This window comes from Tachypleus tridentatus, chromosome 3, assembly GCF_004210375.1.
Source record: "Tachypleus tridentatus isolate NWPU-2018 chromosome 3, ASM421037v1, whole genome shotgun sequence".
In the NCBI taxonomy this organism is placed as follows: domain Eukaryota; kingdom Metazoa; phylum Arthropoda; class Merostomata; order Xiphosura; family Limulidae; genus Tachypleus; species Tachypleus tridentatus.
In genome coordinates, this window is record NC_134827.1 from 19,086,764 (window position 1) to 19,102,271 (window position 15,508).

Consider the following 15,508-nt stretch of genomic DNA (forward strand, 5'->3'; position numbering starts at 1 on the left):
GGTTGCATCAGGCCCAATTAGTTTTAGTTCAAACGTTATCAGTATCAGTCGCATGTAGATAATCTTTACAGAGCCTAGAACCTTAAACGATGGCATTTAGACATTCTACACCGATACATGTCATAAAATAGGTTACTATAGTCTTGGTCCAGTTTACAATTACATACGTCTAACGATTAATAATCCTACGACTTATTAGTCTTTATATACGTACAAAATTATTAGAAATTAAAAATACGACTTCAAAAGTTTAAGCACTTCCACAGGTTTCCTTATAAGACGCAATAAGATAAAAACAACAACAACTGTTATTCTGCTTTAAGTGGCGTAGCCAGGTGTTCCACTGGAACAATGGTTCCCAACCAGAGGTGCGAGATAGCGTTTCAGGGGGTGCGAGATAACATTTGTTTGGGCCACCTTCACCTTTATCCTGAAATAAATGATTACTGTGAGGGATGCGAGAACATATTAAAATTATTTAGGGGTGTGGAGCATAAAAAATGTTGGGAACCACTGCACTAGAGCGACTGCAAATTTTAAGAGGGGGCCAATAAATTAAAAATATGAAATTAATCTAATTTTTAATAAAATGGTCATTAAAAGAAATCAAATCTAAAAGTATTTATGGAAATTTTATTTCTTTTTATTAAATGATACAAAACGAGTTTATTATATAGAAAAGCTGAAAAATAATATACATCAAAACGCCGAAAGTTTTCGGGGGAGGTGCCCCCTCCCTTCCTCGGCTACGCCCCTGGTTGCATTATCACCAATTATGACATTTTCTGGAAATAAATACACAGTTTAATGTCTACGTCTCTTGAAATACTGTTTTTTGTCATAATTGGGATAAATGCTATAGAAACAAAAATTCGTCCAAAGGCGTCAATGCATGCATATAAGAAAGGAGGGCGTCCGCCCACCGAGAATAAATGTGCTCAAACATACATAAAAATGAAAGGGTACACAGAAGTTTCATTACAATCATTCCGTATTGAAGAATTTATGTTCCACTTTGGTTTGAACGTTGCGCGAAGGTACACGAAGGTTATTTTCGCTGGCCGTAGAGAGAATGCAGCTGTCAACAATACCCTCCGCCTACTATTGGGCTACGCTACTTTCGTCACATTATAACGCCTCCATGGCTGAAAGAGCGAGCACATTCGGTGCTACCTTCAAATTGCGAGTCAAGTGCCCTACCACCAGACCATGTCAAGACTTTATGTGTCAGAACTAATTCTAAACAAATGTAAATTGCGCCAATTCCCATTAAAGCATGTTGTTTCCTTTTGACATTAAGTGAGATTCAGCGTTTTATGTACAGAATACAGAAGTCTAAGACGATGTTTTCATATCTCAAACATTGAATAAAACATGCTCTCACAATATTCATAAACTACCTCAGGCTTGTTCTGGATTATATTCGCACAGTTTTACACACAAGTGATATCTGAACAGCTTCCCTTGATTTTTAACTAATTGTTCGTTTTTATTCAATTTCGCGCATAACTAAACGAGAGCTGTCTTCGCCAGCAGTATATAATTTTGAGGTAACAGACTAGAGGCGAAGCAACCAGTCAACAACACCCACCAATAACTCTTGGGCTACTTTAATCGAAAAGCAGGTGTTGCTTTTGTTTTGAATTTCGTGCAAAGCTACACTAGGGCTACCTGCGCAAGCCGTCCCTAATTTAGCAGTGTAAGACTAGAGGAAAGGCAACTAGTCATCACCACCCACCGCCAACTCTTGGGCTACTCTTTTAACGACGAATAGTGGGATTGACCGCACATTATAACGCCCCCACGGTTGAAAGGACAAGCATGTTTGGTGAGACGGGGATCGAATAGCAGGATTTGACCGTCAGTCTTATAACATACACACGGCTCAAAACGTGTGGGATTTCTTTTTTTTTTATTTTGTGGTAAAGGGACGTGAAACTTAAAAAATCGCATCCACAGTCTGGTATGCTAGCCATGCTCAACCTTTAGATACCAAGATAGGACAGGATTCCAATGGTATGTATAATCCAATAGTTAATAGTATACTCTAATCAACTGAACTATCAAATGACACCGAGTTATTAACTAATTTTACAGCCTCCATCAATCGACTTAAAACCTTTTCTATTTATTTATTTATAATATTTGTCATTCTTATCTAATTTTACAAAAGATTTACGAAACCAAACAATGTGATGTCTAATTTCTGTACAATTTTCTTTTGCTATTAGGGAGTTAAAACGTTTATACGATTATTGTGTGTTTAAAAATATTTAATCCACAAACACCATAAATAACTGAATGTTGTGCCTTAGAACATAAGTGCATCAACGCAAGTTACGTAAAAAAATTCGTAAATCATAAGCGCTCAGATGTGTTATATTAACTAGTTTCTTATTGAAATAAAGAATTAAAAACACTTATAAAACACACACACCTCATAACAAGGTTAAAAGACCTCTTCTTAATTCATAGACACCTAACTGTACTGATCAAACCCTTCCTATTATTTCTGATTATTACTGTAGGTACCCCAATGGTGTATTCTCTGGCCCCTAAAAAAACAAAACTGTTAGGACACTTCCATACGTGAACCAAGTTAGATCTCACTAACTTATGGATGAGGGTATGAACACACTTCAACTAGAGGAGAACTCGGAAGGGTACATATCTCCACCACTCAGCGTTGATCATATTCGGCTCTCAAAATACACAATGATGTGTCCTTATGTCCATCGTTATCAATGGGAACGGACCGTTTTAGTCAGGGCAATGAGAAATATTCCACAAAAAGTTCAAGTTTCATCAAATCTGATTATTTTTGACTGAGTTACGTAGCCAATATAGTGTAAAAAATCGGCCCCAATGTTAACAGGTAGGGATTTTTTTTTTCGGATTTTCAGGACCTTGACTTTCCAAAACTTAATCACTTCTAAGTTGGGTCACAATCCAAACGTATACCAGCTTTCGTCCAAATCTATTCAGCAGTTTCCTATAAATATTGCTGAGAAAAAAAAAACAAATGCACAGGGGTGAAAACATAACCTTCGTCTACCTTTGGTGGCGGGGGTAAAATGGCATCATTGAAATATCGAGGTGTAGAAAAACAAAAATACAAAGGCTGGTGCGAGGTCAGGCGACCAAGAAAACCTGTTCTTTTTTTTCTTTCTTTCTAACACAGTTTAAAACTGCCTGACGAAAGGCTTTTATCAGAATCGTTGCAAAATCGTTAGGTTTTGTCATAGACGTGTTTTTTTTTCTTATTTTGAATACACATTTTCCCCATTATTTCATTATTTTTTTCCATGTCTGGCAGTTTTTCCTATTGTGTGTTTTTTCTATAAAGATAAGAACACTCTCAAAGGCTTCCCAACTCTGAGGTCGCCTATTATGTTTGCTCCTGGTAACTCCAAACCTATGGGAAGGAATTAGCTGAACATACACAAATCTATCCATACAAAGATGCATGATGAATTAATATAGCAAGATGTATTTAAATATATTTTCATTGGGAGTTTGTTTCAGACCAAACCCATATTGGACTATCCATTGTGTCTGGCACAGGAAATCGAAACCCGGATTTTACCGGTAAAGTTCAAAGGCTTTAAGCTTACCGCTCTCCCACTTTGAACGATTTCTTATTATTATGGGTATTTTAATAAAAACATTGTACGTGTAATAGATATAACTAGAACAAAGGTTTTAAAATGTCAACGTTTCAACGAAACCAACACGGAAAAAATATTTATTGTTTTCCGTTGTTCCAAAATTTAATAACGACAACCGAAATCCAAGAAAAATCTTCCAATTATAATTCTGTTTACCTTAGCTATATTTCACTTTTAGTCGTTAAATAAAGTTTAAGATTTAACGTTCGTGTTTAAGATTAACAACTGTCTTTTGATTGGCTTAAGGGTTTTACTGAAGTTGCATGCTTTACCTTTCTCAAATACTCCCAGCCTGCCAGGACCAAAGAAAATGAAAACGAAACATGACGTCTGTTCACGTGACTTGTATCTTTGAATACGTCATAAAATAAAATCCAATATGGAGATGCACATCTTTCTTTAGTTACATATCAACTTTCACTGAATGACTAGCGATAAGCTGTCCAGCTTTCACGAAAACCTGCAAGTCACAAAAAACACACATGCATGCATGAAGCGTACCAAGTATTCTCAAAATTGTAAGTTGATGGCTAGTTGTTATCAGTGCCTCCTCCCCGTCAAAACTTTCGCTTCACGAAATATTTCGTGTGCGTTCTCGCAAAAATCACGAGAATTTGGGATATTTGATAGTTTCACATGTTTACAGAATGATTCCTAAAGAAGGTGACCGTCACTCGCAGTTATATAAGCCAAACTAAGTTTAGATCCACAAAAAGTTCGTGTTCAAAACAGATAATTGTCTTTTGATTGGCTTACGGGCTTTAATCAAGTTGAACGCTGTACTTTTATCACGTATTGTAATACATACTTCCCCTTATCACAATTCGTGGTACATACATATAGATGTCATGTGTAATTTAATTACCTACATAAATATCATCGAACTGGCTTTAGGAAAACAAAACCTCATTCCCTTTTCAGAGAGATAATGACATGGAGTTGAGTTAAAGAGCACTTGGTTTTCTTGCTTTTATTTTCTCTGAAAAGTATCATATAATACCAGATAATCACATAACGAGCTGTTTCATCACAATAAAATTTAATTAGACTTTCAACTGAAAATACAACTAATTTGAAACCTATTGATTATTTGAGGGGGTGATTTTAACCTACTAGTTGTTACTCAAATTTCTTCATTAATTGGATCTATAAGGGTTAAATCTAGTTACATTTTCTGCAACATAACTCTTATCTGTGCCATTAAAACAGTCGCTAGTTTATTCACAGTACAAAAGTGTGCAAAATAACACGAATGTGTATTCCATCCAACTCATCTATCTACAATATTTGCACAGTAACCAATGCTTACATATGTTATTTACAATGGAATCTATAAAAAAACACTCCATCAGAGCAAAGCTCCATTGTTTTACAATGGAAACTAAAGGTTGTGTTTGTTTTGCATTCCGCTAGCCTTCCTCAGTTTAGCTGTATAAGACCAGAGGGAAGGCAGCTAGTCATCACCACCAACTCCTGAGCTACTCTTTAACCAAAGAATATTGGAACTAAACGCCACATTATTACGCTCCCACGGCATAAAAGGCGAGCATGTTTGGTGGGAGAGAGGTTGTAGCCCGTGACCCTCAGATTGCAAGTCGAGTGTCCTAACCACCTCGCCATGCCGGACTCATGAAATTATAGAGAGCACTCAAACATAATGGAAGCTACAGGGAACAACACTTCTGCACCATCACATTTTCAAAAAGAAAACTACAAAAAGTACCCTAACATTACAGAAACCACAAAGAGTGACCCAAATGAAAAGAAGCTACAGAGAGCACTCCAGAAGAATGGATGCTAAAAAGAATCCTCCAACTGTACAGAAACTACAGAGAGTACTCAAGACGAATGGACTCTACAAAGAGTCCTCCAAATTAAAAGAAGCTACAGAGACCACTCCAGAATAATTGACGCTGCAAAGAGTCCTCCAAATGTACAGAAACTACAGAAAGCACTCCAGAAAAATTGATGCTACAAAGAGTCCTTCAAATTAAAAGAAACTGCAGAGAGCACTCCAGAAGAATGGATGCTACAAGTGTTCTTCCTGCAGAACAACCTTCTACACCATCATACTCTAAAGACTATTCAATACATTAGAATACTTACTGACTTTTCTCTCGTGTATTCATTTATGACATTATTAAGTCTGCTTCTCGTTATCTTAATTTCGATCAGGAATTCTTCGTAATGATGTGGCCATGAATAGAATCCGTTTACTCATATTAGGGTCATACTTTAATTAATTTCCGAAGTAATTTTCACTGAGTCCTTCAACTTTCACTTCTCATCAAACTTCTTGATGAGTGACATTTCACCATGTCCATCAAGAGCTTCTAAACTTTGTTTATAATGATAAAACTGAGTGGAACATATCCTTACCTAATTTGTGGGCGGAGATAACAAAATGACTGCCTCTAGGTGAAAGATAAAAACAGATTGATGGTTCTGTGTCTGCGTGAATGTGAGTTAACACACAATGGGCGTGTTCAATCCAGACTTTATCAATCAATGTTTCGAAGTTGTCATGGCATCTGGCGACAGATTAAAATGTACGTTATCAGTTTACCATCTGTCAACATTTAAGAGTTTGAGAGACTACAAATAAACTATTTTTATCGAAAAATCAAACAAGAGGTTTTAAATGTTAGTTATGTTAGTTACAAACGAAAGTAATTATGGCATCGAACAAAATATGTACAACTATTTCCAAACAAACTATTATCGAAGAGACGTTCTTTGATAGCAAAGCACAAAAACTGAATATTATAAGAAATTCAAAATGCCTCGTTTTTTGAATTTTTGTTTTCTTTTTCGCCCATGAAGACATTAGGGTTTTATATTTGACTGTCTATAAGATTTTATTTGTTTCGAACTTCGCGAAAGGCTACACGAGGGCTATCTGCGCTAGCCGTCCCTAATTTAGCAGTGTAAGATTAGAAGGAAGGCAGCTAGTCATCACCACCCATCGCCAACTCTTGGGCTACTCTTTTTCCAACGAACAGTAGCATTGTCTGTCACATTACAACGTTCCTACGGCTAAAAGGGCGAGCATATTTCGGAGATTCGAACCCGCGACCCTCATATTGCGAGTCAAGCACCCGAACCACCTGGCCATGCCAGGCCTCTGGATAATAAGGAAAGAAGATACAATCGTTCACTCAAGTCTCCTCTCATCTCGAGAGTAAATAGTTGTTTTTCAAGAAAAATATAATAGAAGAAACTTAACTGAAACACATGAATCCTATCAGTCCTAATGAATTTCTTTGTCTTTGGTCTCTTTGAACGTGGTCACTTACAGAGGAGGATATGAGGAAAGTTTTCAGTAATTTTTAAAAGCTTGTTACATTACAGATGGCGATGTCGGAAAATATTGAGTAACCAAGAGATCAGACTATTCATGTTCAAAAATGAAGGATGTAGTTCTATGGACAACACAGGACTTGGAACAGTGTTCCTATCAAGTGCCGTATTACATCACACACGCATACACAGCTCAGAGAGAGAGAAATATTGTGAGTGTTAGACCAAGAAGAAAAATTGGACAAACACTGTGTCATAGAGCTTTAACATGTTAAATTTCCGCGATCCAACAATTGTTATTTATGTTACTATTATAAGAACGCTATTATCTATCATTAAACAATACAACAAATCCATAACATATAGAATCTACAATACAAAGCATGTTTAAGTAATTAAAAAAAAGTTTGCACTCGTGTTTGAATACACAACTTTAGTATTTAAATTCCACGTAAAATAAACAAACAGAATGGATGAGAAATATTCGAGGTTCAATACAATCATATAATTCATAGTGTTAAATTTAATACTTAGCTAGTTGTCTTCAAACTTCTTAACAGATGTCTCCCAGTGGCACAGTGGTATATCTGCGGGTTTCAATACCCGTAATGGGCAGAGTACCCTTTGTGTAGCTTTGTGCTTAATAATAAACAACAACCTTTACAGATTTAGTTACATTGGTTATACAGAGGTAACGAAGCCACACACACACACAAAATCTAAAGCTAAAAATCAAACGTATATTCGAAAAGTACAATAAATGTGTTTGTGTGTGTATGCTTTAACATTACAAGATCCGCTGATCGATATTGTGTGGGTTCAGGTTTAGCCAGTTTTGTGTAGCGAGACGAAAACTAGAGAAACCCTACGTGAATACCACATGTTATCTCTATTGTTCTACACGCAATGCTGCGTGTTTGTTTCAACCGAATTTTAAATATTAAACTCCACATAAAAATTAATGTTGGATGCTAATTCCTAGCGAATGGCTTCTCGAACATCCACATCACCCGAATGTACATCTCTATTCACACAGGAAAATCAAAGCTATGACACAGCCTTCCCATGAACACGAATAGTTTTGTTAATGATGATGATTTCCCACAATTAACAAGTTATGTTTACAGCTAAGGTCAAACAACTGTAAAAAAACGTGTCCTTCAACAGCTACTTTAAGCACATGTTCTAATCCCCAACATGAGATCGTGCTTCTGACACACAAAGTCAATTGGAAGCAAATGTTGTTCAGCAGCATGTCAGAAGGTTTGTGTGAACTCTAAAATAAAAACCAACATTAATTGTACTGTTATTAATGCCTACAGAGTGTTTTAATGAAGCGTAGGTTTATATAAACCTTGAGCTTAGAATATGAAAATATTTAAAAGCCGTATTTTTCAGCTACAGCAGAGGTTGATCAGTCCTTCCCGATTTTGACCAGTGCTAATAAATTGTCGTAGAAGCACAGCCGTATTTCTAATTGTGCATTAAAACATTGATCATATAGAAGTCTTCTCAAAATCAAAAGTAACACTTCTTTAATCGAGAAATCTATTAAAAGTTTAGAAAGAAATTGCAAAAACTTTTACAGTTTACAGTTCTAGAGAGAGAAGTATCATGAAACAGAGCGAGTTATTGTTAATTTTGGCATCTGTTTAACCTTCAGCAGTACTTTGGAAGACTGTTGAAAGGCAAGTTGTATCTAAATTAACCATCATTTGACAAAGGTTTTTATGCATATTTGCACTTATAACTGACAAATATTTAGCTCCATCCAGGTGAACAACACAAGGAGTTCAGCATTCGGATCAGACTCCTTAAATCATTTCTATGCACTGAACAGGTACTTAAGTTAGGTTTTAATATTTCAGACAACCTATTTTAATTCCTAAAAGTAAACTTCAATGGGTTAGTTTTCAGTAGCCAGCAGTTTTGTTCTCTTTCTATTACTTGGATATATATATATATCTAATAAATTACAATTCTGTTATTTTAACTTAGCCTCTTGGGCACGTAAGTACAAAACCTGCTTAGGTGAAAACTATCTTTGGTAATGTGTGACTAATTCAGTTTGTATCACCGTTTATTCTCTGCTCAAGGATCTCGACATAGCCATAGTATTAAACACTACATGTGAGAGTTGCAAATAAGAAACTATAAAAATACACAATATCTTTTCAGGTTTAAGTTTTTCCTACAAACAAAGTAAGTTTCGCACACTACGTATATTTACCTTAATATTATTAACCACAAATTACTGTTCATTTTATGTTATCGTAATGGAGAGTAAAATCAAGTTCCATGTTGCGATACGCAATTTAAGCAACTTTGAAATTTTACTTTGTACTGTCTAATTAAAAAATTAAAATAAGTGAACTTATCGAATACGTCAAACTGCCAAATGTTAGGACGTAAACGAAATTCATAAATACATGACAATATACCTTTATACACCAATAAGTACAAGAGTCAAAGCAGTTTATTTTCATTTATTTAAGTCTTTCTATTTGTTTGCTAATTTGTGTAATAATTTCCATAATTATACTTATTATATGATTTCTTACAAAGATTAAATTCAATTTAGATGCTAATTACCGAGGCAGAAAACTATTACTGTTCGAGTGTCACAGAGATGTTTATACGATATTAATATCCGACAGTTTCAGGTATAATTCACTATGACAAGTATCACGATTTTAACATACCATATAATGTTCTTTAATATAAATGCAAAACATTTTTGTATTCAAAACGTATAAAAGGCATTTTAAAAAGCAGCCATCCAAGTATAACATAACTTTTTGAAACAACATGGGACCTATTGGTCCCTCTCAGTTGTTCCATCTTCTAAACTACAATAAAACATTAAAAAAACTCAGTCAGTCCTTATCACTCGTATACTTAGAGATTTTTCTTAAAGTCACTTAAATTTACCACCCCTACAACATCTGAAGGCAACATATTCCAAAAGGTCAACCACCCTGTTAGAAAAATAAAACTGTCTAAGATGAAAATGACTCTTAACATGCCAACCTTTATACTTTCGACCCGTAGTCCTACTTTTCTCACTGTTAAAAAACACGATGCATCAGTACTACCACTAAATACATGTACAAAAAGCTTCCTACAAGCGAATTCCACCTGAATAATTTTCAGTACGAACACGTTTTTTTGTTTGTTTTTTAATTTCGCGCACAGCTACACGAGGGCTGTCTGTTCTAGCCGTCCAAAATTTAGAAGTGTAAGACTAGAGGGAAGGTAGCTAGTCGTCACCACCTACCGCCAATTACTGGGCTACTACTCTTTTACCAACGAAAAGTGGGAGTGACTGTCACGCTACAACGCTCTCACTACTGAAAGGGCGAGCACGTCTGATGTGACGGGTATTCGAACCCGCAACCCTTAGATTACGAGTCGAGCACCCAAACAACCTTGCCATAACTGGCCGGCACGTTTCTCAGAAGGACTATAATTTTTTTTTTTTTCTTTTGACGGTTATTGTTTTAAATTACATATGTCGAATGCACAAGGCTTTAAAGCAAGGAAACCATTTTATATATATATATAATTTTAAATACTACCGAAAGCACACTTATTATTTTCTCGCAACAGTTTATTCATCGGTAGCGATCTTTCTACATTTATCACAACTTTAACCAGCACATACTTTGTCAGCAGGGTATTGTGAAATACTCTGAGCAACAGAATATCAGTTCGAACTCTACCCTAGGCTCTCGCTTCTTTCCATGTCCTCTATCCTCGAGGCCAAAATCGTAAACTCCCTTAAGTTTCTTGGTATGACTAATTATATCATTATAAACTACGTGATTCGTAGATCACACTGTAACTTCCTGGATTTATTACACTATGTTACCTGAACTCGTTAGTTTTGGTTGACTAATTGCATAACTTAAATTAACTCTTTAAGAAATATTTTCTACATAGGGATTATCTCCTAAATTCTCTGTGTTACTCATTCTTTAAAGGCACCACGTGAAAGACAACGAGAAAAACAATGACTGCATCACATATGGCACAATGTATCTGTGAAACTACTTCCCATCACACAAAATGCCTAGAGAATGATATACATATAAAAGTTCAATATATTTACTGGCCTAGACTTAATGAGGCCAGACAATTAAGAGTCATTAAAACTGCACTGGCAACGAGAATATTGATATTTACAACAGCAGGATCATAAACTGATAAAGGACGAAGACCTACTGAAACTGAAGGCTACTGACCCATTTCCATGTAAATGAACCAGCGAATACCAGGTAGCCAAATTTGTACTCACATGTTTACACTTTTCTATATATGACAGCATCCTCTTTATGCTGACAAATGGTGATAATTATTACAACTATTGCTGAAATACGATTAAACTTTTTTTCTTTTCTTTTTTTTCAAGTATGTGCGCGCCAGGTAACATGATATGAAGTTACTAACATCTGGATGAACAATGACCAGTAGAGGGTGTAGCAACGAAACTACACGATTGCTAACATTTTCAAGTTTGGCTAGATGTAATAACATTTATGCTAACAAAAATTACCAATCAAGTTAGTTTGTACAATGCACTGGGACTCCAATAAAAGTAACTAACTACTTCATTTCGTTAGTTGGCAAATCACAAGGTTAACCTTGTGAAGAGATCACTCGTGATGTTTGTTCTGTATTTCGTTTTCGAATACATTTGGCCCGGCATGGCCAGGTGGGGTAATCTGAGAGTCGCGGGTTCGAATCCCCGTCGCACCAAACATGCTCGCCCTTTCAGCCGTGGGAGCGTTATAATGTGACGATTAATCCCAATACTCGTTGATAAAAGAGTAGCCAAAGAGCTGGGCGGTGGGTGATGATGACTAGCTGCTATTAAATTAAGGACAGCTAGCGCAGATAGCCCTTGAGTAGCTTTGCGCGAAATTCAAAACAAACAAACAATCTAATGCATTTTCTAAATATTTCTGTGTGAACCAAATTAAGCCATTTTTTCAGTTTATGACATGAATAACTTCATCTGCAAATGACAGTGATGGAAAGTTTCTTTCCTTATTTCCTGCTAGTTGCATTATTTCAATATTATAACACGTAATTTGTGCACAAGAAACTCTCACAAAGTACCAGAAAGGCCAGTCTAAGTAGTGATAAACTGTTAATGAAACTGATTCGTTATCTTATACTCCTAAAACGAACTGCTTAATTTTAACTTTTTTGCATATTTCGTTAAAGAACGATTTAATCACAAAATATTGTAGACTTAAAATCCATGACTTTAAAGAATAAATATAAAGAAACTTACCAAGCTGACATAAGATCTATAGCTTCTTTCGTTACATTTGTTTAACCCTTGCCGTCATCAACTGGTGCTGCCACCTACAACATTCCAGCAGTTTAAGGTTTAAGAAGCATTGCTGCCTCGATCTTCCGAGGCGACATGTGGAAAGTTCACATTTTATTCACATTAACATATACATATGTATACACACACACACACATATGGGTGGGACTTCTGACCAAAAATTTTTTTTTCGGAGGAGAGCATAATAAAAAAATCTGACTTAAATATCGCGTATGTTGCGTGAATGCAATATCCCACGAAAAGGTTGAGGGTAATTGCTCCCCCTTGCGCCCCTCCATTATGTCACCAATGAATACAGATACCTATAGACCAGTGTTTCTCAAACGGTGGGTCGTGAAGGCTTCTATCAACTATTTTTTTAAATATAATTAATTACATCAAGAAATAATAATAATAGGTATTTTGGGCCCCTCTACATCTATAAAAATACAATTTATTTTTTGTCATATGGTGAAAATGTTAACACATTCTCCATAATTTTAGCGATTATGAAAAAACTGTTGGACACCACTGTTACAGATGGATGTCCAATACGCAGAGCCACAACTATCCATACTGGCAGGAGAGATTAGAATAAGGTTAGAAGGTCAGCAGACTCAACACGTGGTTTACTTACTCTTATGCAGTAAATAAGAAAGCTCTACTGTAAAAAAAAAAAAAGTGTTCAAAATGAAGAAAGAAACCAGTTTTACACTATTTTAACAAATTCTTTTTTCATGCAAGAATTGAGTCAAAATTCATTTACTCACGACCCGATAGCATGAACATACGTTAAAAATTCATGAAATGCTAGTTTTAAAAATAATACTTCTGATTCTAAATTTCATAGATATTCCAGCCTTTAACTGATATATGTTTCTCGAGTGTATACAAAATACATAAAAATTTAAATACACGAGAATCGATGTACGTGTTTCTGTACTTCCAACTAGCGTCAATAATCCCAAGGTCAGTGAGGACATTGTTCAAACAAGGTGCTGCAAAAGCCAGACATTCATTTAAAATATATATATATATATATATATATTTACATCTCATTAAAGATATCAATAATAATAAGAGATTACCTGCAAACAACCACATTATCAAACCATGCGAAGTTCGATCTGTCTGCGTCTATTCGTGCATTGTGCCTATTACTGTGTGAAAAAGCCATGCGTGAAACAGCAGCATTATCCATTAGGGCACTTATGCGTTATAACATTAGTTGCCACGGTAACATTATTCCATCCAACAGTTCAATATAATCAAGAACACCTACATAATTGTCAATAAAACAGCACGACTTTCACAAAAACGGAATGGGCGTTTATCAATTATATGCTATTAAGTTTACTATTAAATCAAAAGGTGGCTTTGTTGTTTTTTTTACCAGCCTCGAATAAAATTTCTATATTTACTGTTTAATAAACAGAAATGAACATGAAATACAATTAACTAATTGTTTAAAATGGAGGACACTGTATCTCAAACACTCAGTGATATTTCTACAGTGTAAAGAGTTGATAATTACGTTCATTTCCTACAAAAAAAATAAAAACACGTTTCGTTTTAATCGATTTATTAGGCACATCTTCTACACTAAGTGGTGTTCAGGTGTAGGTATGACTTTATTATGAAACAAACTTTACCAATTACGTCATTAATACTGAACCAAAAATGAATACTTGTATCCAGATAGACCAACTCTATCGTCATACACACATACCGACCACACCACAGTATTTATATGTATGCAGAATGATGAAATAGTGACAGGAACAAAGTGACCAAAATAAGCACAAATACATACAGCAGTGATGCTTATATCGCCAAGTCCAAACAGAAGGTGTACTCAATCTCGCGAAAGTAGTTAATACACGTTATAGAACAATATAATACAGTATTTTACCTTCGTGAGTTGATGTCAAGTGACAGCAACGGAAGAAGACAAGAAACAAAGCCAACTAACTGTGGCATCCTAAAGAAAACAACCTCAGCGTCGGCTTTGCGATTCACTTCAGTGTGTTGTGATACACGAAAAACGACACGCGGATACGCGAAAAAGAGAAAATCACAGAATTATAAGGTGTTAGCTTCAATTATAATCGAATTACAACAGGTAAGAAAGCGTGCACAACTTGACACGCACGCGTAAATATAAGTGCTTTAACCATTAAACGGCGACCATCATCAACTGACGCTGCTGCCTACAACATTCCCGCTGCTTAAGGGTTAATCTTGAACTTTGGACTGGTAAACGGACACAATTTTGGGAACGGTTTCCTTCCTGAGACATTACTAAAAATCGGTGTTTTCTTATCCACTTATTGAATGAATGCATGGGCTGGATAAGGTTAACATAATATATTTTTAACTGTAATAACAGACAGTTGTAACAAGTATGTAAAAATGCAGTGTCCGAAATAATGGTTATGTTTGTACTCATTAAACGACAGATAATTCTCAATTAGTTGCCTGTGTTGCACTGTGCACGTGCCTCGTGACTACTGCCAAGTAGTCAGCTGTTAACAATGTGTCGTCTATATCGACAGATTCGTCGGAACTAGGGGCGCTATAGTTCCATACTTTCACATATTTGACTTGTTTAGCAACCGTAAATTAATTATATTAATTTTCTGGGGGCCTTCCTCAGAACCTCCCCCCCCCCCTTAAACTGCTCTACCTACCTTTGGCAGCACGGAAGTTGCTTTTAGTAGCTCCTTATACTTTCAATCTCTCATTGTAAAATCAGTAGGTCTAGCTAAGCGCCATCTTCCCCCACCCCCAAACACTTTGCAACTTCTTCCTACACCACTAATTAACATGGTTCTCGTGAAACCAGAGTCTCATTATTTTTTCATACTAGTCGTGAATGAACATGAACAAATACTAAAAGTATCGGAAACAAAACATTAAGATATAAATGAGGAGTGAATTATTAGAGCATACTAACCAATCACATTTCACTTTACCTATTCACGTTATCATACAAGTCCCAACCAAATTACATCGCCAACATTATTTTAAGAGGAAATTTGCCTAACAAAACGTCCAAGTATAAAGTTATAACAACTAAAGCACGTGGGCCAACAAGGAAAGTAACTGTGTTGTACTGAACATGTTTGACTCCTAATTATATTCAACGTAAAAACAGCAAATATTGTAATATCTCATAGGAAAAAACGCTTTCGTTACTCGA

General features: G+C 35.7%; 1 protein-coding gene across 7 annotated transcripts in view; it reads right to left on the minus strand.

Moving 5' to 3' along the window:
- LOC143246476 (uncharacterized) overlaps window positions 1-15,508 on the minus strand; it is a 112,368-nt gene that overhangs the window by 82,106 nt on the left and 14,754 nt on the right. Inside the window, exon 2 of one of the 7 annotated variants that reach the window (XM_076493258.1) lies at window positions 12,268-12,341. The exons of 1 other annotated variant lie outside the window; for it this stretch is intronic. In XM_076493258.1, the coding sequence (XP_076349373.1) occupies window positions 12,268-12,278 (11 nt within the window). In that variant the 5' untranslated portion in view covers window positions 12,279-12,341. Of the gene's footprint in view, window positions 1-2,437; window positions 2,912-3,940; window positions 4,349-5,774; window positions 5,927-6,047; window positions 6,200-12,267; window positions 12,342-13,394; window positions 13,523-15,508 lie in introns of those variants that run through there. 5 more of the 7 variants (XM_076493261.1, XM_076493254.1, XM_076493255.1 and 2 more) reach the window with 5 other exon arrangements.